Source organism: Chiloscyllium punctatum, chromosome 12 (genome assembly GCF_047496795.1).
Source record: "Chiloscyllium punctatum isolate Juve2018m chromosome 12, sChiPun1.3, whole genome shotgun sequence".
NCBI classification, from domain to species: Eukaryota; Metazoa; Chordata; class Chondrichthyes; order Orectolobiformes; family Hemiscylliidae; genus Chiloscyllium; species Chiloscyllium punctatum.
This window is the reverse complement of record NC_092750.1, coordinates 47,500,744-47,521,947: the sequence shown is the minus strand read 5'-3', so window position 1 is coordinate 47,521,947 and position 21,204 is coordinate 47,500,744. Positions and strand designations below refer to the sequence as shown.

Genomic DNA, 21,204 nt, shown 5'->3' with positions numbered 1-21,204 from the left:
AGTACCAGGAGAAAGTGAGGACTGCAGATGCTAGAGATCAGAGTCAAACAGTGTGGTGTTGGAAAAGCACAACCGGAAAGGCAGCATCTGGGAAGAAGGAGAATTGACATTTCGAGCATAAGCTCTTCATCAGGAATTTGTACTTTTCCAGATTCATACTTTTTGACATCGGATCTTTTACGCCCACCTTGAAAGACTTTTTAAGACTGCACTTCTGACAATGCAACATCCTTTAGTGAGAGGGACAGCCTTGACTTTTGCTCTCAAATTCTGAAACAGAATGTGAAACCAAAACCTTGTGACTCATTAGGAGAATTGAGCTAGAATTGACACCTACTATCCACTAAGAGTTTTGCAGAAAATGTTAAGGTTTGTCCATTCTAGTGTAAACAAATAGTTAGTGACATATGAGTCTTACTTACTGCCAAATAGCATGTTTGGCACAAAAGTCTTTGCAAGGGCAGAATCCCATTCTCCATGTTTTAATTATCGTCAGAACTTCTTAAAAACTTTCTAACTTATCTCTCACCCTCTCAATCCAATTTTTCTTTTCCTCTCTTTTATTGCTGTCTGTACCTGATGTGGGTTGAAATGAAATATTCTAAATTAACTTCCTGGTTTCGAATTTGTATTGCGTGTTAATGATTTTTCAATCTGATGTTGTGATCACCCTCGTTTCTCATTCTGCCATAAACACATTGGCATTTATGGTGCTCTTATGCAAAATTTCATGGAATATCTGTGTAAGGAAGAGCTTGCGCCATTCATTCCCTGTTGACTAGAAAATTTGGTCAGTTGTTTTGGTGCAAACGTTTTGCATAATTGGATGTGTCCATTTTTAGAGCGACTAGAAATGCTATTATTTGATTTCAGGTTAGGTAAGATATTGACATTCTTCTAAACCTGTTTCCTAAATGTGCTGAAAAGAAAGACCTATTGATCAATGTGCAAAGATTTTGTCTCATCAAAATTGATGGTACAAATACTTGCTTTGCATTTTCACCCACTCGGCAGGTTACTCAGTCCAAATCTCTGAGTTGATGGGAACATTCAGTACAAATCAATACTTCCTCAGAACAGTGAACCTGGAAATACTACCTCTAATAAGAACATGTGAAGAAGGTGTCGAAGAACAGGATGAACTAAATAGTGTTTTTCAGTATTGTGCCAGACTACTCAGTAGCGTAGTAATGAATATTTAGATCCCAATTATTGAACAAAAGCGAGTTGCATCGATGTTAAAGTTAATGTTTTCTGGCAAGTCTTTTGAAAGGTTGAAACTATGAGGCAAGGCAATGCAAGCTTTATTTTTAAACACAATGTTAATGATTTCAGGAGAGAAGCTTTCTAAACAACTCCTGAATAATTCGAACATTATAAAGAAACTAAGGGCGAAAGAAAAAGAAAATGAGACAATGGTTGCAAAGCAGAGCAAGAAAACTAAAGAGCAAGAGGAGGAAATTAAGCAACTGCAGCAGGTCAGAGAATGAAATTGATGCCATGGACAGAAACGGACTCACTATATTTGAATACCTTTTTCGTACTATACTTAAGTATTCTTAGTTAATGATCGATATAAGTTCTTCTGAAATACTGCAAGATGTTTGATAGGAAGGATGGTTGATATTCAAGTTCACATACTATATCTCAGTATCGACAACCTTTTACCCTACTCAAAGTTTGTTTCTAATCTAATATTCAGTTTTTGTTTATACTTCGTTCAATAGACAAAAGGCAAACAGAGGATATTTCAGAAGTAATTCACGATTGTCTGATATTTCAAAAAGTAGCATTTGCCCAGATTGCCTTTTAATAAAGATTTTGTTTTGTATTTCTGGACAATGAAACCAAAACCTAAATAAATCATGATACTTTGTTGGGTTTAACGCAGGTGCTTGATGGAAAAGAGGAAGTGGAGAAACAGCATCGGGAGAACATCAAGAAGCTGAATGGTGTGGTGGAGAAGCAGGAAAAAGAAATGAGCAAACTGCAAATTACTTTAGAGGAGCTACAGGAAAACAATCGTAGCCTTCAGTCTGCACTTGACAGCTCTTACAAGTAAGAGAATAGGGAACATGTGGATTGATTTTCTTTGGTGGAAAAGGCCAGCAAGTCATGAAGAGAAAGTTAAATCTTGTGTTCTATTACTTTAGTAAATGTTGAGAGAATAATTGTATTTATTATAGTGAATAGTTAATTGTTCCCTTAAATTTGTAAGCAGCTTCCCTTGTCCCCTTTCTAAAGGTCCTCCAATCTTTAGCACTCTGCACCTAAAAAACACAAAAAAGTAATTTTTCCCTCGGCCTCTTTATGTGTTCCCTGGAACCAGTTGCTTGGAAATACAAAAGTTCCTTCCTTGTTCATATTTTTCACCTCTGCCTTCCAGTTGATATCAAAAGCCCATAATGATTGTGAATGGTTCATGTGAAGTGGCACAAGGGATTGTACTGGGGTTGCTTGAGACAAGTTTATCAGGTTATTCTGGATTTCAACATCCCAGGTTGGGGACTTTAGTTAGAAAATGAGGGCAATGTTACAAGGATCATGTCTCCAACTTCTAATTGCACACATGTAGTTCCCTACTGAATTGCAGAATTACTGAAATATTATTTTGAGAAGAACAAAGCATCCATACTACTTTAACTGCCTGTTTTTGTTCATAAAAGAGCTCTGTGTGTGAGAATTTGCTATTGATCCCCAGTGTATTTCTTCCAGCTAAATGGCTTTCTATAGATAACTTTGTAATTTGTTTCATCACATTGCCTAACTTAATTTTCATATCTTCAGGGAGCTTGCTGAACTTCATAAGGCTAATGCTGCTAAGGACAGTGAAGCCCAAGAGGCAGCTTTAAGTCATGAGATTAAAACAAAGGAGGCGTTGACAATGGCACTGGAACAAGCCCAGGAAGAGGCCAGGCAGCAACAGGAGGCTCTTGCAGTTCAAGTCAGTACAATTATTTTAATATTTTTCAAAATTAAAAACCACCATTGTCATGGTACAAGTGTACCTTTAAGTTCAAATTCATTTAATTTGTAAGTATTGTGAACTGTAAGAAGGATTTAGATATGCTTGAAGATACTGGCTGGCAAAGTGATAAATATTTAGGAAATGTAATTTCTTGCAGAAACTATATGGAGAGACACACAAAAAAAAGCATAGAATTCTAAAGTGGAATAAAAATAGCAGAGGTACCTTTTAGCAGATGTATATAAATTGTTAAAGGTGACAGAGTAGATTGAGAGAGTGATTAAAAAGGCATACAGGATCCTGGTTATTATAAATAGAACCATAGAATACAGAAACAAGGAAGTCCGAATCTATTTGAGAATCAGGGGACACCAACTTAAGATGAATTGCAAAAACCTAACATGTGAAAAAAAATTATTGTAGATCAAGTGCTTGGGCAGTTAAGGGTCAACCGCATTGCTATGGATCTGGAGTCACATGCGGACCAGACCAGGTAAATATGTCAGATTTCCTAAAGGACATTAGTGAGCCAAATGACAATTTCCGATTATCAACTTGGTCGCTATTTATAGAGTCATAGAGATGTACAGCATGGAAACAGATCCTTCGGTCCAACCTGTCCACGCCGACCAGATATCCCAACCCAATCTAGTCCCACCTGCCAGCATCCGGCCCATATCCCTCCAAACCCTTCCTATTCATATACCCATCCAAATGCCTCTTAAATGTTGCAATTGTACCAGCCTCCACCACATCCTCTGGCAGCTCATTCCATGCACGTACCACCTGCTGCATGAAAAAGTTGCCCCTTAGGTCTCTTTTATATCTTTCCCCTCTCACCCTAAACCTATGCCCTCTAGTTCTGGACTCCCCAATCCCAGGGAAAAGACTTTGTCTATTCATCCTATCCATGCCCCTCATAATTTTGTAAACCTCGATAAGGTCACCCCTCAGCCTCTAACACTCCAGGGAAAACAGCCCCAGCCTGTTCAGCCTCTCCCTATAGCTCAAATCTCCAACCCTGGCAACATCCTTGTAATTTTTTTCTGAACCCTTTCAAGTTTCACAACTTCTTTCCGATAGGAAGGAGACCAGAATTGCATGCAATATTCCAACAGTGGCCTAACCAATGTCCTGTACAGCCTCAACATGACCTCCTAACTCCTGTACTCAGTACTCTGACCAATAAAGGAAAGCATACCAAATGCCGCCTTCACTATCCTATCTACATGCGACTCCACTTTCAAGCAGCTATGAACCTGCACTCCAAGGTCTCTTTGTTCAGCAACACTCCCTAGGACCTTACCATTAAGTATATAAGTCGTGCTAAGATTTGCTTTCCCAAAATGCAGCACCTCGCATTTATCTGAATTAAACTTCATCTGCCACTTCTCAGCCCACTGGCCCATCTGGTCCAGATCCTGTTGTAATCTGAGGTAATCCTCTTCGCTGGCCACTACACCTCCAATTTTGGTGTAATCTGCAAACTTACTAACTGTACCTCTTATGCTTGTATCCAAATCATTTATGTAAATGACATTTGACTAGCTTTTTATTCTAACTTCATTGTCTTAATATTACGCTGGAATTCTAGCTTACTAGTCCAGTGACATTACCACAATACCACTGCCTCCCCTCAAAAAGACAATAATTATCTAAAGAGCAAACGTTTGTTGGGTTTCAGGAAGCAGAAGGGAAGTGATAGGAGATGAGTTGTCAGCAAGAACACGGAATTTAAAATGGCCACTACCTATGTCGTAGCCTCTGATTTTATAATATAATGCTGCATCATTTTTAAAAACCTGCAATACATTGTGGCGAATATTTATCTGCAGGTTTCTCCAACACCTCTTGTAGGTTTTCTGTTATTTTACTGAGACATTTTATAGGTAAACCTACGAAATGAGTGCTTTTTTTTTTAAAACTTCAGTCATGGGACATGGCCACACTGTCTGGACCAGCATTTGTTGCCTTTGAGAAGGTGGTGGTGAGCTGTCTTCTTGAACTGCTCCAGTCTATGTGCTGCAGGTAGACCCAAATTGATATTAGCGAGGATGTAACAAGACTGAAGGAATGGCAATATATTTCTGTGTCAGAACGGTGAGTTGCTTGGAGGGAATCTTGCAGCTGGTGGTGTTTTCATGTATCTTACGTGGCCAGATAGGTTTGAACCATGCTGTTTAAGGATCTTTGATGAATTTCTACACTGCATCTCGTAGGTGGTACACACTGCTTTCCCTGTGGTGTAGGGACTGAATGTTTGTGGATGTTGTGCCAGTTAAGCGGGTTCTTTGTCCTGGATGGTGTTAAGCTTCTTGAGTGTTGTTGGAGCTGCACTCATGCAGGCAGGTGGGGGAGTATTTAATCACAAGATAGAATACATGGGCCTTGTAGATGGTGGACAGGCTCTGAGAGAGTCAGGAAGTGAGTTACTCACTCTCGTATTCCTAGTCTCTGAACTGCTCTTGTAGCCATTGTGTTTATATGGCTAGTTTCTGGTCAATGGATTTTGCCAGCGGAGGATTCAGTGATGGTAATGCCACTGAATGTCAAGGAATGGTGGTTAGATTGTCTCTTTTTGGAAATGGTCATTGCCTGGCATTTGTGTGGTGCGAATGTTACTTGCTACTAATCAGCCTAAGCCTAGATATTGTCCACATCTTGCTGCATTTGGACATGGACTGCTTCAATATCTGAGCAGTCACAAAGTGTTTGATTGCAGGCTAATTGATCTAGAACAATATACTGTAGATACAGGTCTGTATCAGGTCTGGCAGCTGCAATAGAGAGAGAAACAGTATTAATATTTCAGGTCAGTAATCTTTATTAGAAGTGGAGAAAGTTAGAGATGTAACAAGTTTCAAACAAGTGACAGACGAGGGTGGATAAAAGAACAGAATGGCATGTCGCTTGTAGGGTGGAAGGCTAGAAAAGTTAAATGCCAGAAACGATAATACAGCAACATTAGAGAAAGTGCTGTTGTGACAAAATTGACCAAACTGTGAACAATTGCAGTTTGAAAGCAGAACGAATGGGAAAAAAAAGAGGGGAGTGAAGAAAAGGGAAATCGCAAAGGATACTATCTAAAGTTGTGAACCTTCTCCCTTCTTGCAGTCCGAGGCCCCCAAATATATCTTCCTGGTGAATCAGTGACAACTAATGCTACATTCAGTTTAATGTACTATACTTGTTGCTCATAACTTGACCTCCCCTATAGCAAGAAAATCAAATGCAGACTGGGTTCCCACTTTGCGGAGCACCTCCATTCAATCTGCCCTAAGTTGGCTGTCACTGTCACTTTAATCCTCCACCTTGCTTCCACTTTGGCCTCTCTGTCCATCGTCTCCTGCAGTGCTCCAGTGAAACTCAGTACAACCTTAAGGAATAGCACCTCATCTTTGGACATGACATGTATGACAGATTCTGGACTCAATATTGAGTTAATCAATTTTAGATTGTAATGTCTGTCCTAATTTCTTTTTCCTTTTTCTTTTGTGGGTTAATTTTCCCCTCCCTTGTTTCTGAATATTTGCTTTTTGATTTTGTTTTAAAGGACACATCTTTTGCTTCTTTACATGTTCCATTACAACTCCCTTTAGCCTTTCATCATGAATCCTTTAATTATTTAATCTCTCATCTTCAGCCTGTCATAAATCATTCCTTTTTTTGTAACCCAGATCCCTTCTTTCAATTGCTTAAAACCTCTAACATCTCAAACTTCTCCCAGTTCATCTGAAATTGAAATGATAGGTGTAATTCAATCTGTTGAGAAGCAATCAGAATGGGTGAAGTTTTCCAGCTTTTTTTTTGTTTTTATTCGATCATGGATCCTGATGCATTTACACTTTCTGGAGAGCACAAGGATGTTGCTTTTTTTTTGTTTTACTGCCCCTTTTGCTAAATCTAAAGTTTAAGTAATGCAGCCTCGATCAGCTATCAAAACTGGCATAGCTTCACTATGCTCTGTTATCAAATATTGTTAATGACAAAAATAACAGAAATTGGCATAGCAGGATGATAATGACATTTGGGAATTGATATAAGTGCAGCATTCATTCAAAAGTATTTTAACATTTGTTTCTGTATTTAGCTTTGCAGGTAATGTCAATAGATCCTTTGTTTTCAAAATAGTGATTAAGATGCAAGTTGAAAGTTGTCTTTGGTTTTGTTCAGTACACCTACTAATAACAAACTTAAAACGGCACCAAGCAAAGGCAGATTGAGCAAATATGCTAAAATGGTACTACATGCTTACATGTTGTCAATGTTGAACAGTGTTTTAAAAATCAATAAATATATCAGTCAGTACATTTCTAATGTTTACATTTGTTAATTGTAATGAACAAATAAGGCAATTTAGAAATATGAAATCTTTCTATATATTAATATATTACTTAAAGTGAATTTAGTTCTATGAAGTGATGTATGTGTTTTGCGAGCAATAATATATGTATTTCTGTTTGGTTATGGTATAGGTGGCAGATCTAAGAATAGTTCTTCAACGGGCTGAACAGCAACAAGCCAGGAAAGAGGACTACTTGCGTCAAGAAATTGGTGAATTACAGCAGGTATATATATTCATGTTTTGGAGGTGGGATATTTGAAAGATGGAAATCAGGATGGCAGAAAGAATAGTAATGCGAATTTTACAAGTATTTTCTTAAAGTGGATATTTTTATGGGCTCAGTTAATGTCTCAGCAAGTTTATTAGTGAGTATCTGAGCTGTACAGATTAAAAAGCTAATATATGCTGTTAACTCAGTGGTAGGCAACCCGTGATTTGCCCTCACTTCTGTGGGTTGGGAAAGGGGAAAATTGATCAGCATTAACTTCTAATCTCCACTATGAAAGTGCACATATTTGAGCATTGGGGATAAGGTTGGTAGAAGATTAATATGATATTGATGTCAGCTTACTAAGACATGAATAATATACCAATTTAAATGAAATACTGAGAAAAATGATGCCTGTTGACCTACATCTCATAAGATGGCAGTATCTTGAGGAAATGAGAAGTGGCTGATCATTGACAGTGACTGGAAAAAGAATAGGTGAAGAAAGAAGCTTCATGTAGAGCACCGTTAGAAGCTATTAGACTGGGTAAATTTTTCCAGTATTTTTTGTTTTTATTTGAAGATGGGTCCTGATTTATATTCATATTTTCACTTGCTGGCTAGCACAATGATATTGATATATTTTGTTTTACCACCCCTTCTGCTGAATCTAGAGTCAAGTAATACAGCATAGATCAACAATCAAAACTGGCACAGCTTCACTATATTGTGCCTTCAAATATTGTTCTTGTCAGAAATGACAAATCAGCGTGGCAGAATGAAACTGAACTTTGGGGAATGATATAAGTGCAACATTCATTGAAAAGCATTTTAAAATTTATTTCTGTATTTGGCTTGTAGGTAATGACAAGTCACCATTAACCATAAATATGTGTAGTTCTTGGCTACCAAAATAGTAATGAAGATGCAGGTTGAAATTTGTCTTTGGTTTTCTTTAGTATACCTGCTAATAGCAGATGTAAAATGGCGCTAATGGAGCTTAATGTTTTTCTCCCGAGTTGTTATCCTGATTGGAACACAGTACCTGGCATGAAAATATCTGGAAAAATGATGCAAACCTGTCTTATGGATTTGTAATTGAAACACCTTTGGTAGCAAGATTGCACTTTTAATGGTTTAATGTCAAATAGTCATGTTCTTTGTAAGTTGAATAAATTTAAGCTTGCACAGAGAGAGAAATGTAAAGGTACCACTTTGCATGGTTCCAGAAGCTGATTTGTGGTTTATTTGATTTTAAATTAGGAAACAATAATTTTAAAAGTATAGTTTAGGGGAATATCTGTCCCCTAAATGTCTATCACTACATGTAATTAACTTGAAAACAGGAGGATGATGTAGTACAGATTATTGTTGTAGTTATTATTCTTTTCATCATTTACTGCATAGAGTTTGATTAGTTGTAAATGTGTGTCACTTTCTTAGTTTAAGGAGAATGAAAGTGCCGTTTAATCTAAAATATTAACCAATACGAATTTTTAATAGAGACTCCAGGAAGCAGATAATCGCAACCAGGAGCTGAGCCAAAGTGTTACGTCCGCAAGTCGACCACTGCTGAGACAGATTGAAAACCTGCAGGCTACACTTGTGGCCCAGTCAGCATCCTGGGAAAAACTGGAAAAGAACCTGTCTAATCGTCTAGGTAAGGACCAAATTGTTATGGAATTTCTGATTACTGCAATTGTCTCATAAAATGTATGAATCTGAAGTTAATTAACCAGTAAAATACTTGAGTGTTTTCCAAAAATAAGAACATCTATTCGTTAGTAGGATCTTGTAAAATGCCAATTCACAGAATTGTTACATTTCAGAAGAAAGTCATTCAGCTGATCGTATATACACCAGCTCTCCTAATGAGCACCATGATTTGGTGCTATTCTTCTGTCTTTTCCCCGTACCCTTGCACTTTGTGTCTTTTCAATAGTCATCCAATACTCTTTGAATGTCTCATTTGAATTTGCCTCCACCCATCTTTTCAGGCAGTGCATTCTAGACTCAAACCATTCGTTGTGTAAAAAAGCCATTTGTTGTGTCACATTTGCTATGTTTACAAATTAATTTAAATCTGTGCTCTTTCATTCTTCGTCCTTTTATGAGGATGAATGGTTTATTGCTGTCTACTCTATCTAGACCTCCCACAAGTCACAGAGCCATATAGCACAGAAACGGGCATTTTGGCATAAAATGTCCATGCTGACCATGTTTCCTAAACTGAACTGTCCCATTTGCTCGCTTTTGACCCATATTCCTCCAAACCTTTCCTGCCCATTTATCTGTGCAAAGGTCCTTTAAATGTTGTAATTGTACCCTCCTCTACCATTTCGTCTATACTTGTTCTATTTACACACTAACCTCTGTGAAAAAGTTGCCCATAGGTCCCTTTTAAGTCTTTCCCTTGCACCTTAAATTTCAAAAACTTCTATTACATCTCATCATAGCCTTCCTCTCTGCAAGGAGATTGGTGCACACTTTTTAAATCCATCCTTGTAACAGAACTATTTTTGCAAATCTCCTCTATGCTCTCCAATGCTTTCCCCTCATGCTATACTGTGGTGATCAGAACTGTAGATAATATTCCAACTGAAGTTGAACAAACGCCTTGCATATGTTGTTGCTCTTGTACTATATGGCCTTACTAATACAGCCCAGAATATTGAATGATTTATTAACTGTTTTATATTATGTATTTACCCTATTGTATTGTGTTCTTTCTACAAAAATGCACTGAACTTTATCTGCCCACTCCACTAATTTAGCAATATCCTTTTGGAGTTCTGCACTGTCCTGTTCACTACATATGCTATTTTCAAGGTTTGTATAATCCACAAACTTTGAAATTGTCTTCAGAACACCTAGATCAATATCATTAACATTTCTTCGGGAAAGCAAGGTTCCCAGAACTGACTCCAAGGGAACTTCACTGCAAACCTTTCTCCAGCCCAAAATACATCCATTGACCTCAACTGTCTGTTTTCTATTAATCAGCTAATTTTGTACCTTCATTGCCACTGAGTCTTTTATTCCATGGGCTATGTACTTTCTCACAAGTCAGCTATGTAGCACTGTATCGAATGTCTTTTAAAAGTCCATTGATACAAAATCAACGGCATCACCCTCATTGACCCCTTCCATTACTACTTCAAAGAAATTCCAGCAAATTAATCAAATGTAACTTTCCCTTTAGAAATTCATGTTGGCTGTTCATAAACAACCCACCTTTTTCTATGTGACTGCTAACTCTATCCCAAATAATTATTTCTAAAAGCTTCCCCAACCTGAAATTAAACTGACGAGTTTGCAGTTGCTGAGCTTATGCTTACAAACCTATTTTTAAAACAAGGGCCATCATGTCTCCAATTATCCAGTTCTCTGGCATCTCACAATTTAGGGAAGACTAATGGCCAGTCTCTTTCACACTGACTTCCTTCAGTTTCTATTCTGGTCCCACTGGCCTGTCAACTGTTGATAGCCTGTCCAATAATTTCTCTTTGTCACTTTGCATCCAGTGCTTTCTTCCTCTGTCTCCATCGCCTATGTAGCATCCTTGGTAGATGCAAAGTATTCATTTAGCACCTCAGCCATGCCTGCATGTGTGAATCCTCTTTTTGGTCCCTAATTGACTTTGCCAGCGCTTTTAACAGCTATTTTACTGTCGATGTACCGATCAAAAACTTTAGGCTTCCCTTACGTTGCTTCCAATCTTTTCCCATTATCCCTTTTTGCTGCTGTTATGTGCTTTTCTACCACCTACTGTATTCCTTTTGGCTGTCAATTTTTTTTAAGCAGACACTTGTCTTAATCATGTATTCCCTCCTTCATTTTAATTGCTATTCCCTTTTTCGTCCAGGGTGGCCTGTATTTGTTTGCCTTGTACTGAGAGATGGCGTGGAAAAGAGTTATCTATGTACTTGAAGCTCACTTCTTGCTTAATAAGTGTTTGCCATTAAAAAATCTTCAGTCACATGGCATTATGGATGGAATGAATGCTTTTCAAATGCTGGGCTTGAATATGACAGAGTAACACTTCACCTTACTGCTGGATGTCCATATTGCTGCTCATATTCTTTAACGTAGCTCAGAAACCCAAAGCAGCAGCCAGCTAGACCCTGAGGTCTGGATTGGGGAGGGGGGGGGATGTAGAGAATCTCCCAACATCTGTGTAATCTGGCCATTGTTGTATTTTTTTCACAGAAAAAATACTACTGGCTTCATTCATGCTTTCCATTTTATTCAAGCAACACACTTTTAACAATGCCCAATGATCACCATATCTTGCAAGCAAAATTTAAAGTAAATGTTTAAAGTGTTGATGTGCATAGTACAAACTGTTGAATACAGCTGCTGCAACTTCACCAGTAGTTATTTTGTATTAATAAAATAGATGAAAAGGAAATTGGTAAGCAGGCACGATGAGCATTGCAAACAGATTCACTTACTCAATTCTAGTTGAAAGGCCTAAAAAGTTTGTGTAGAATTATTGATTGTTCTAGCAGTGTTTATGTGTTTAGTTATCAATACAGCAACCAACTGAAACCTCAGAGCTGGTCATCCATGCTTATTTATCTTAACTTTTCTTGGCTAGCTGACAGTCAAGCCCAGCTTGCCGCTGCTGTGGAAAAGGAACGGTCAGTCTCAGAAGAGCTTCTCACACTCAGGACCCAGGTTTCCTCATTAGATTCACAAAACAGCTTGCTGCGTCAGGAGAAGAGCAGGCTGCAAGCTCAATTAGAGTCTGAGAGAGTCAGACTTGAGAAGACTGAAGATGAAAGTAATAAGTGAGTAAATTGAAAATTTAATGGCTAATTTACAATTGTGTAATTTGCAGCATAGAAAGAAGCCATTTGCCAACCTAAACTGTTTTATATCTCAAATAATTTCCTCCCAAACAAGTGATGGTCTTTACCTTGAAGGAATTTTGGTAAGGCTCTCCATGTCCTTTTAATTGTTTCAAAAACGTTTTTCTAGTTTTCCCTATTGGTGATTTAACCTTGGTTACCAATATCTCCAATTAAACAGTTCTTCATGATTACAAGCACACATTACCATGTTGAAGAGGTGAAGGAACACAATTTTGTCAGTCTTTTTTCATTAATTGACTTCTATGGTCGTCATGGGGAATAGTATTCAATGAGTTGTATTTATATAGTGCCGAAAAGTGTGGCACTGGAAAAGCACAGCAGATCAGGCAACATTCAAGGAGCAGGAAAATTGATGTTTTGGGCATAAGCCCTTCTTCAGTAATGTCGGGGGAAGAGGGAGAGATCATACGCATGCACACATGCCCTCCCTCTCTCTCCCTCTCCCTCCCTCCCTCACACTCACTCTCACGCACACTCTCTCTCACTCACACTCGCTCTGTCTCACTCACACTCTCTTTCTCTCACAGACACACACATATACATTTCCTCTCTCTCTCTCTCTCTCTCACACTCACTCTGCCTCACACACACACACACACACACATACTCTGTCTCTCTCATTCTCTGTTTGACACTCACTCACTCACTATGGGTGTATGCCTCAAAAGTCAATTCTTCTACTCCTTGGATGCTGCCTGACCTGCTGTGCTTTTCCAGTGTCACACACTGTTCAACTCTGATCTCCAGCATCTGCAGTCCTCACTTTCTCCTAGATGCTGTATTTAGAAAGTGCCTTTAATGAGCCTTGGGAGTGCCAAAGCACTTTATAGCCAATTAAGTACTTTTGAAGTTATGGCGTACGAAATATAGTCATTAATTTTCACACAGCATGCTTCTTCAAAAATGTAATAATTGACCAGGATGTCAGGAATGTCATCTTTGAAAGAGTGCAATTGGATCTTTTACATCCATCTGTAGGTTCAAGCGGAACCTGACAGTGCAGACTCCCTCAATATTGTACTGTTGTGCTTAAATGCTGGAGTAGGAGTGGCATTCACAACTTTCTATCAAAGATGGATTGGTGCTACCAGCTGAGTCACGGCTGACATAAATCATAGAATCCCTACAGTATGGAAGCATGTCCTCCGAAGACCATTCCCACCCAGACACACTCCCCTCTCCTATTCCTGTAACCCTACATTTTCCATGTATAATCCTGCACACTTTGGGCAATTTAGCATGGCCAATCCACTTAACCTGAACATCTTTGGACTGTGGGAGGAATCTCATGCAAATATTGGGAGAATGTGCAAACTCCACACAGATAGTCACCCGGGGACGGAATTGAACCCAGATCCTGGGCACTGTGGTGCAGCAGTGCTAACATACATGGTTCTGGAAACACAAGTTGCTGAATTGATCCCTATAATTTGCTCTTACTTCTGTTATCATGCTAATTATTCGTCGTACCAATAAAAGGCTTTATAATTTTTTAATAATGGAATATCCAGAATTCATACAATACTTCCCAACATGGTTCATCCAAAATATTCAGCATTACCTATTTTCTGTTGTATTCCTTATTTCTGTATATGTATTGCTGATTTCCATTTCTATTTCTCATCTGTTCCATTTCGGTTCTCAACTTTAAAGATATATGTATCTTTGCTGTGAGATCTCACTGTCCACCCATTCTTAAGAATTAATGAGACATCACAATTTTTAAAGTTTAATAACTGTCATTTATAGATTTTTAAATTTATGCTTTTATGTTAAGATTAGAACAAAATACAAACAAAACTAGCCCATATTCCAATTTATGTCTGTGATACACACAGTAGCTGTTTACTATTGACCAACATTTTTAGTGAAATTTCTGGGTTTATTTTTCAAAATGTTTCTTTAAATTCTGCATTTATTAGAGAAATTATTTGTTTTGAGAAGTAATTTATCAAAATGCCACTTGTATAATCTCAATGCCATGCATTGACCACAACAACTGCAGTAAGATGGGATCATGAATAATAATTCTTATAAGTAGATGTGTACTTAGAGGGACATAAATAAATCCTTCTAATCTGCAATTAATGACTGTAGGATTCTGTTCATCTTTGAATATATATTGCAGAATACTGAACAGCTTATAAATTAGATGTGAGGCTTTCCAGTAGCGCTCAATTTTCTTGTGGCCTTATTTTCCATCAATCCTATTGTTAGTAATTTGATCCAGTAAAAGTTTTGCAACTACCCTCTCACTCCATTTCCTACCCAACACCGAAGTGGTTTCTCAATTGAACCAAGCTTGAGAGAAAAGACACAATGAAAGGTACAGCATTTCAATTGTGAAGTGTGCAGAATACAAGTGTTAGCAGCATTGCTAACCATTGAGCCCATGGTGGCAGTGTAATGCAGGGTTATGGGGATAGGGTGAGAATCTGGCTCTGGGTATGATGCTCTTTGGAAGGTCAATGCTGACTTAGTGGGCTGAATGGCCTCTTTTTGCACTGTAGGGATTCTAACTTAGAAGTACACCACTTGTATGCAACTCAGCACACCTCCAACCTTTCACATATTTGAAATATCTTGTGTGAGCATTCATTGTCACAGCCTGCTGTATAACTCTATGACTCTAAATATAATGGAAATTACCAAGACAGGCTATATTTAGCAAACATTGTTATATGACCTATTGAATATGTTTATTGGATATCCCAAGCATTGCTATCCATGAAGATATTAACTTGAACTACAGTTTAGAAGTCCTCAGTGCTTGTTGCATTTGTATCACTCCAGTAATATTATCAACTATCACATGATTTGACATTAGGGACTAAATGCTAATGGATACCCTCAAGTTTGGGGCTTTCTGTCATGTCGGCTAAATGGGGGAAGTCCATTTTCTAAGGCACCTCTGCTTTACTACACAGAGGAGTTGTAACCTGTGTAAAATCCCTACTTTTATCTATATGTAGGAATATATATATAGTCATTTTAGATATCCTCCTGCACTTGAAAAGCCCCATGTTTTATGATGTACTGCACTTAACAGTTCAAATTTTGCATTGCATAACGAGTAATGTATAAGTATTTCAATTTGATGATCGCCAGATCACTGTTCTTTTGAAATATGTCGATATTACTCATTTTACAAATTACAATTCACTAACATTTAGAGACTGATCTTAATATATTGTTAGTTTATTCATTGCGTAGCTAAAGTATTTGCCTAAGTAGATCTTAGTTTTGATCTGTGCTGAATTAGCTCATATCAAGTGGGTGTATTGAGGCAATAAAATTGGTTTCAGGTACCTGGAAAACATTAACGTTGATGAACATTTGGTCTTGAACACTGTTGTTTTATATTTACATTGTTAAGTGACATAGATGAAACAAAAATGTTATATAAAGATAAATTGTCTTACAAAAAAAACTGCACTAATGCAATTTGTATTGGTTACATTAAGGGAATAAATTTTAAACTGGGGTTTGCAGAATATTGGCCAACCTGCATATGACCCGTTTAGGTCAGTCTTGCCTAAGTAGATTCAGTACTGCCATCTATTGGGTCTCATTGGTAATTCATACTTCAAGACTGCTTCATAAATCATAATGATATTTTCTTTCCAGCATCATGTTAACATAGTTGCTGATTCCCAGAAACATTTCCAATAATCCTTAATGGTTATGCATGATGAACATTTAGCTGTAATATTATTGTATTTAAAATATTATTTTGCCCAATGGTGAATGTATATTTTTTACTATCCAGGAATTAAGTATGTAATGCAGGCATGTTCAACTTGTGACTTTGTTACTACACATATCCCAATTTCCAGGCAATCTTTAAAATCCAAGCCATTTAGTGCACTTACGTCACTTATTCACAAGCTTGTCTTAATTGAATTATGTGGACTGAGTAAGTTAGAGCGGCTGCTTTTAGTGCTATATCAGTGGCACATAAATCCTACATTTGCGCATCAAGATATGCAATGTAAACTAATAGGAACATGAATGAGACATTTTAGATTCCTTCTGGATGTGTTTTGGGCAGGGCATTTTATATAAAGGCAAGGAGATATATCATTGGAAAATGTTCCTTGCTCACTGAGGAGGCACCACTGATAGGATAGTATCCCTCCTTTCATTATGTCTAGTCATAATACTCCCTACCCTCCTCCAAAATGTGCCAAAACTTACTTCCTTTGGAGTGCATTTGTGGGCCTTTTTGAGGGTAGGTAGAATTTCCAACCCATAGATTTAAACTTCCGCATGTAATCCCAAGGTTCCCTAGTAGATCACCTATACTACTATAGATCAAAGCTTTAATTCCCAAGTTTCAGCATATTGTGAATGTGGAGCCTCAATGGAGGTGTCATGTTTTGGATGAGGTGTTAAATTTAAGGCCTTTTGTGAAGTATAGGATGAGTGGTACCTACTGCATGAGGAAGGCATAAGCATAGCATGACAAGTTTAATATGGATATTCTTTTACTATCCTTTTTGATCATCAATGCAAACATTTATAATGGAAAATCAGAAGTGAATGCAAATTTAAAGTATCTTACAAATCCAGCTCTTGTGATGTTGCACAAATTTATCAGTTTCTTCTCAGTTTTTTGTCTGTTATTTTTTAGATTAGATTAGATTCCCTACAATGTGGAAACAGGCCCTTCGGCCCAACAAGTCCACACCGACTCTCCGAAGAATAACCCACCTAACACGATAGGCAATTTAGCATGGCCAATTCACCTAACCTGCACATTTTAGGATGTGGAAGGAAACCGGAGCACCCGGAGGAAACCCACACAAACATGGGGAGAATGTACAAACTCCACACAGACAGTCACCCGAATCTGGAATCGAACCTGGGTCCCCGGCACTGTGAGGCAGCAGTGCGAACCACTATGCCACCGTGTCACTCCTTTTACTCTGTCCGCTGTTGTTTATTTTTTTCCCTTTTAGATGGAAGCTGCTGAGTGATATAGTCTGATGTGTTGAGGGAAAATCAGCAGAAGCAAATGCAGGCTGCACTTGGGTGGGGATTTGTGATTAAAACTGGGCCTTAGTAATGCCTTTCCCATTGCCTTCCTAGCTTTTTCATTAATCGTGTTGCTCACCTTACCCTTTACTCTTTATTGCTCTTAACCCCCAAATGTAGCTAACAACTTGCTGAATTACCCACGGCTGTTCTGAAGAAAAGTCACACTGGACTTGAAACGTTAACTTCCTTTCTATCCACAGACGCTGCTAATTTGCTAAATATTTTCTGAGATTGCCCCATACTAGAAACGTGATTCCTTCCTCACCTTGCAATTTAAAGTTTCTCCAAAACTTTGCTTCAAAAAATTAACTTCCCTTTCAAAAAAAGGGACCGGTTGATAGTTTGTTTCTTAGTTCCTTATTAGTAGTGAGGTTAACAGTTGGTGAACTTCAAAATGGAAATGTTACCATATGAACTAACTTGAAGACCTCCTCTCTTCGCAGTATTGCTTCCTGTTTTTTCATTCAGACTAATAAACTCTTTCGAATTTACAGAATATGAGCACAAGTTGCAGCAAATACACATTCACATAACTATCATTATTTCTCTGAGACTTGTGCATTACCTCTTTAAAAAATGAAAAACACTCAAGTATCTCTTTCTTGTTAACATGTATTCTTTTTTTGCCCTTGCTGTAAATATAAGAAAAACATTCCTGTGCTGCTGACTTGGCATTCCAGAAAATTAGGTATTTTGAGTGGAATTTTAGGTGCTGGGATGGTGGGCCCTTCCACTGGCTGGAGAGCCAACGGCAGTTCTGTTGTAGCCATTTCTGAGAGCTCTGTTGGTATTAAATACTGCATAGGCAGTCTGTGGGCTGCCCTTTGGGTATCCAGCTCCAGCAGAGGGAGTTTCCCTCAGGAACTTCGCCTACAGGGTGATTGAGCCCTGTGATCAGAGACTAGCAATTCCTTAGTACTAACAGTGTCACCTGGAACAGTGGCCAGCACTGGTATTATGGTAGACCCAAGGATAGGGATTGGCCCTGGAAGCCAGGTAAGAGAAGCACCTATAAGGGGGAAAAGCGGGGTCACTGTGAAGGAAAATGAACTTTTCCTGTAGATTCCTCCCTTGCTGCCAGTGGATCCCTCCAGCATACCTGCCAGGGTTAACCTGGGAGTTTACTTACACTCACAATGAACAACTTCTCTTTCCAATCCTCCCACTTCCTCCAAACCAAAGGAGTAGCCATGGGAACCGCATTCCTGAAGCAGGGCTTATATCCGAAACGTTGATTCTCCTCCTTGGATGCTGCCTGACCTGCTGCGCTTTCCCAGCAACATTTTTCAGCTCTGATCTCCAGCATCTGCAGTCCTCACTTTCTCCTAGTTTACTTACACAGTATAGAATTGAATAGTTCCATATTTACATCAAGTCCATTATAAAGGTGAACATAGGAATTGGTAATGATTTTTAAGAAGGTTCTCACAAAAATGTGGCATAAATGTGGAAGTGTGAGGTCTTTAATGAGACAAAGATTGAAATCTATTTTGTCCTAAATTAGAAAGTTCAAAAGCTGTACAAATAACCTACGTTTATAAATTCAAACTGTATTTTATTTCATTAGTCACATTTAAACTAAATAGTTTTATTTCTATAAAATATGTTTATTAATTTCAGGCATCATGTGGAGTTTGACAACCTGAAGACTGAGTACATGAAGGCCCTTGAAGAAGCAAGGAAAGAAAAGGTATAAATAAAATCAATCTGGTAATTCAGCTGGATCAGTGTCTCTCAATCTTTTCTCATGATATTTCTCTCATGTTAGATTGCCTTGACTAATCTATTGGAAATGGAAAAGTTGAAAGTTGAACAGGAAAAAAAGAAAGCAATTCTTGCACAAGATGCATTAAAAGAAAAGGTATTCAACTGATGTTTTTTAATATTCCTGGTTAGAATTAGCACTTGGTATATCGAATTGATGTCAAGATTAGAGTGGCGCTGGAAAAGCGCAGCAGGTCAGGCAGCATCCGAGGAGCAGGAAAATCGACGTTTCGGGCAGGAGTCCTTCATCAAGAAAGGGTGCCCCGGGAACCCAAGGCTCCTAGCCTCATTCCTGATGAAGGACTCCTGCCCGAAACGTAAATTTTGCTGCTCCTTGGATGCTGCTTGACCTGCTGTGCTTTTCCAGCACCACTCTAATCTTGACTCTAATCTCCAGCATCTGCAGTACCCACTTCTGCCTATATCTAATTGATGGTCGGATGTGTGAATACATGGAATTGCAGTTATTGACATAAATTAGAAGTGCTTGGACCATATCAAAATGTCATTGTTTTTCAAGTCCTGTGTGTATTTTGTTTCATTTTCACTAATTCTACTTTTCTTCCAAAGGATCGGAAGTTGTTTACTAATCCAGGGCTGGAGCCAGTGCCAAGTACTCCAACACTGTCTCGATCTAGTTCTGTCAGTGGTGCTGAGATGGCATCGTTACAGGCTTCTATAAACTCTCAGGTGGGTATACCTGATGCTACAGTAATGTCTTTTGAGAGAGACATGAAAAAAGACAGGACAGGAGCAAAGAAGCAAAAAGAGAAGTACCTGGAATTATAGCACATGTTTAACCTGATTAAGAGATTTAGCTCGGTGTTAGAAAACAAACAGTAAGACTAATGGGTATGTGCTTGAATTTGAAGTTTGTGTCTCGTAGCATCTAACAGGGCTCTCAACTATAAGATAGAGAATTGTGTATCCAAGTTTGTTGACTCAATGATAAGTGGTATTGTTGGAGCATAAAATTATAAACATGCCGTGACAATTTAAGTGAATGGCGAAACTGGGGCAAGGGGATGTCAGTGTAGATAATTGTGAAGTCTTCCATTTTAGACTAAAATGGAGAGATCATGACAAGTTGTTAAGGGCAGAAAGCTAGGAATAATAGACAATTAAAGAGTTTGAGAGGTCATAGCACAGAAGTTAAATGCAGTGTAGTAGTCAGAAACAATAAATAAGCAAAAAAGCTAATGGAATGCTAGCCTTTATATGTAAAGAACTGGGATATAAAGGGAATGGTGTTTTTCTTCAGGTAAAAAATCCCTGGTACTATGTGCATTACTGGGTAACATACTTTACAATTTGTAGCACGGGCCCTTGAAATAGTACAGTACAGATTCACCAGTATGTTAGCAGGGCTTTGAAATTTTATAAAATGAGGAAAGTTTGTATAAATTAGGTTTGTACTCCCTAGAATATAGAAAATTAAGGAACTTATATGATTAACACCTGGCTCTATGGCTCAGAAGGGAAGTGGGGAGAATAGGAGAGTGATAGTGATAGGAGATTCAGTGGTTAGAGGAACAGATAAGGTTCTGTAGTCGTGAACGAGACTCCTGGATGGTATGTTGCCTCCTGGATGCCAGGGTCAGGGATGTCTCGGATCGAGTCCACAAGATTCTTAAGGGGACGGTGAACACCCCGAAGTTGTGGTACACATTGGCAACAATGACATAGCTAGGAAAAGGGATGAGGACCTGAAAAGTGAATATAGGGAGTTAGGTTGAAAGCTCAAAGGCAGGAAGAGCAGTCATCTCAGGATTGCTACCTGTGCAATGGGCTAGTGAGGCTAGGAACAAAGAGCGAGTGCAGCTGAACATGTGGCTGCACAGCTGGTGTAGAAGGGAGGGCCTCAGATATGTTGATCGTTATGATACCTTCTCGGGAAGATGGGACCTGTACAAGAAAGTTGGGTTGCACCTGAACTGGAGGGGTACCAATATCTTGGCTGGGAGGTTTGCTGCAGCTCTTTGGGAGGGTTTAAACTAGTTTG

At 38.5% G+C, this 21,204-nt stretch overlaps 1 protein-coding gene across 2 annotated transcripts in view; it reads left to right on the top strand.

Moving 5' to 3' along the window:
- tmf1 (TATA element modulatory factor 1) overlaps positions 1 to 21,204 on the top strand; it is a 95,857-nt gene that overhangs the window by 58,475 nt on the left and 16,178 nt on the right. For both annotated transcript variants that reach the window (XM_072582521.1, XM_072582520.1), the window contains exons 6-14: positions 1,336 to 1,478; positions 1,892 to 2,058; positions 2,788 to 2,944; positions 7,444 to 7,536; positions 9,025 to 9,181; positions 12,122 to 12,314; positions 19,059 to 19,128; positions 19,207 to 19,299; positions 19,773 to 19,892. In XM_072582521.1, coding sequence (XP_072438622.1) covers positions 1,336 to 1,478; positions 1,892 to 2,058; positions 2,788 to 2,944; positions 7,444 to 7,536; positions 9,025 to 9,181; positions 12,122 to 12,314; positions 19,059 to 19,128; positions 19,207 to 19,299; positions 19,773 to 19,892 — 1,193 coding nt within the window. The remainder of the gene's footprint in view (positions 1 to 1,335; positions 1,479 to 1,891; positions 2,059 to 2,787; positions 2,945 to 7,443; positions 7,537 to 9,024; positions 9,182 to 12,121; positions 12,315 to 19,058; positions 19,129 to 19,206; positions 19,300 to 19,772; positions 19,893 to 21,204) is intronic.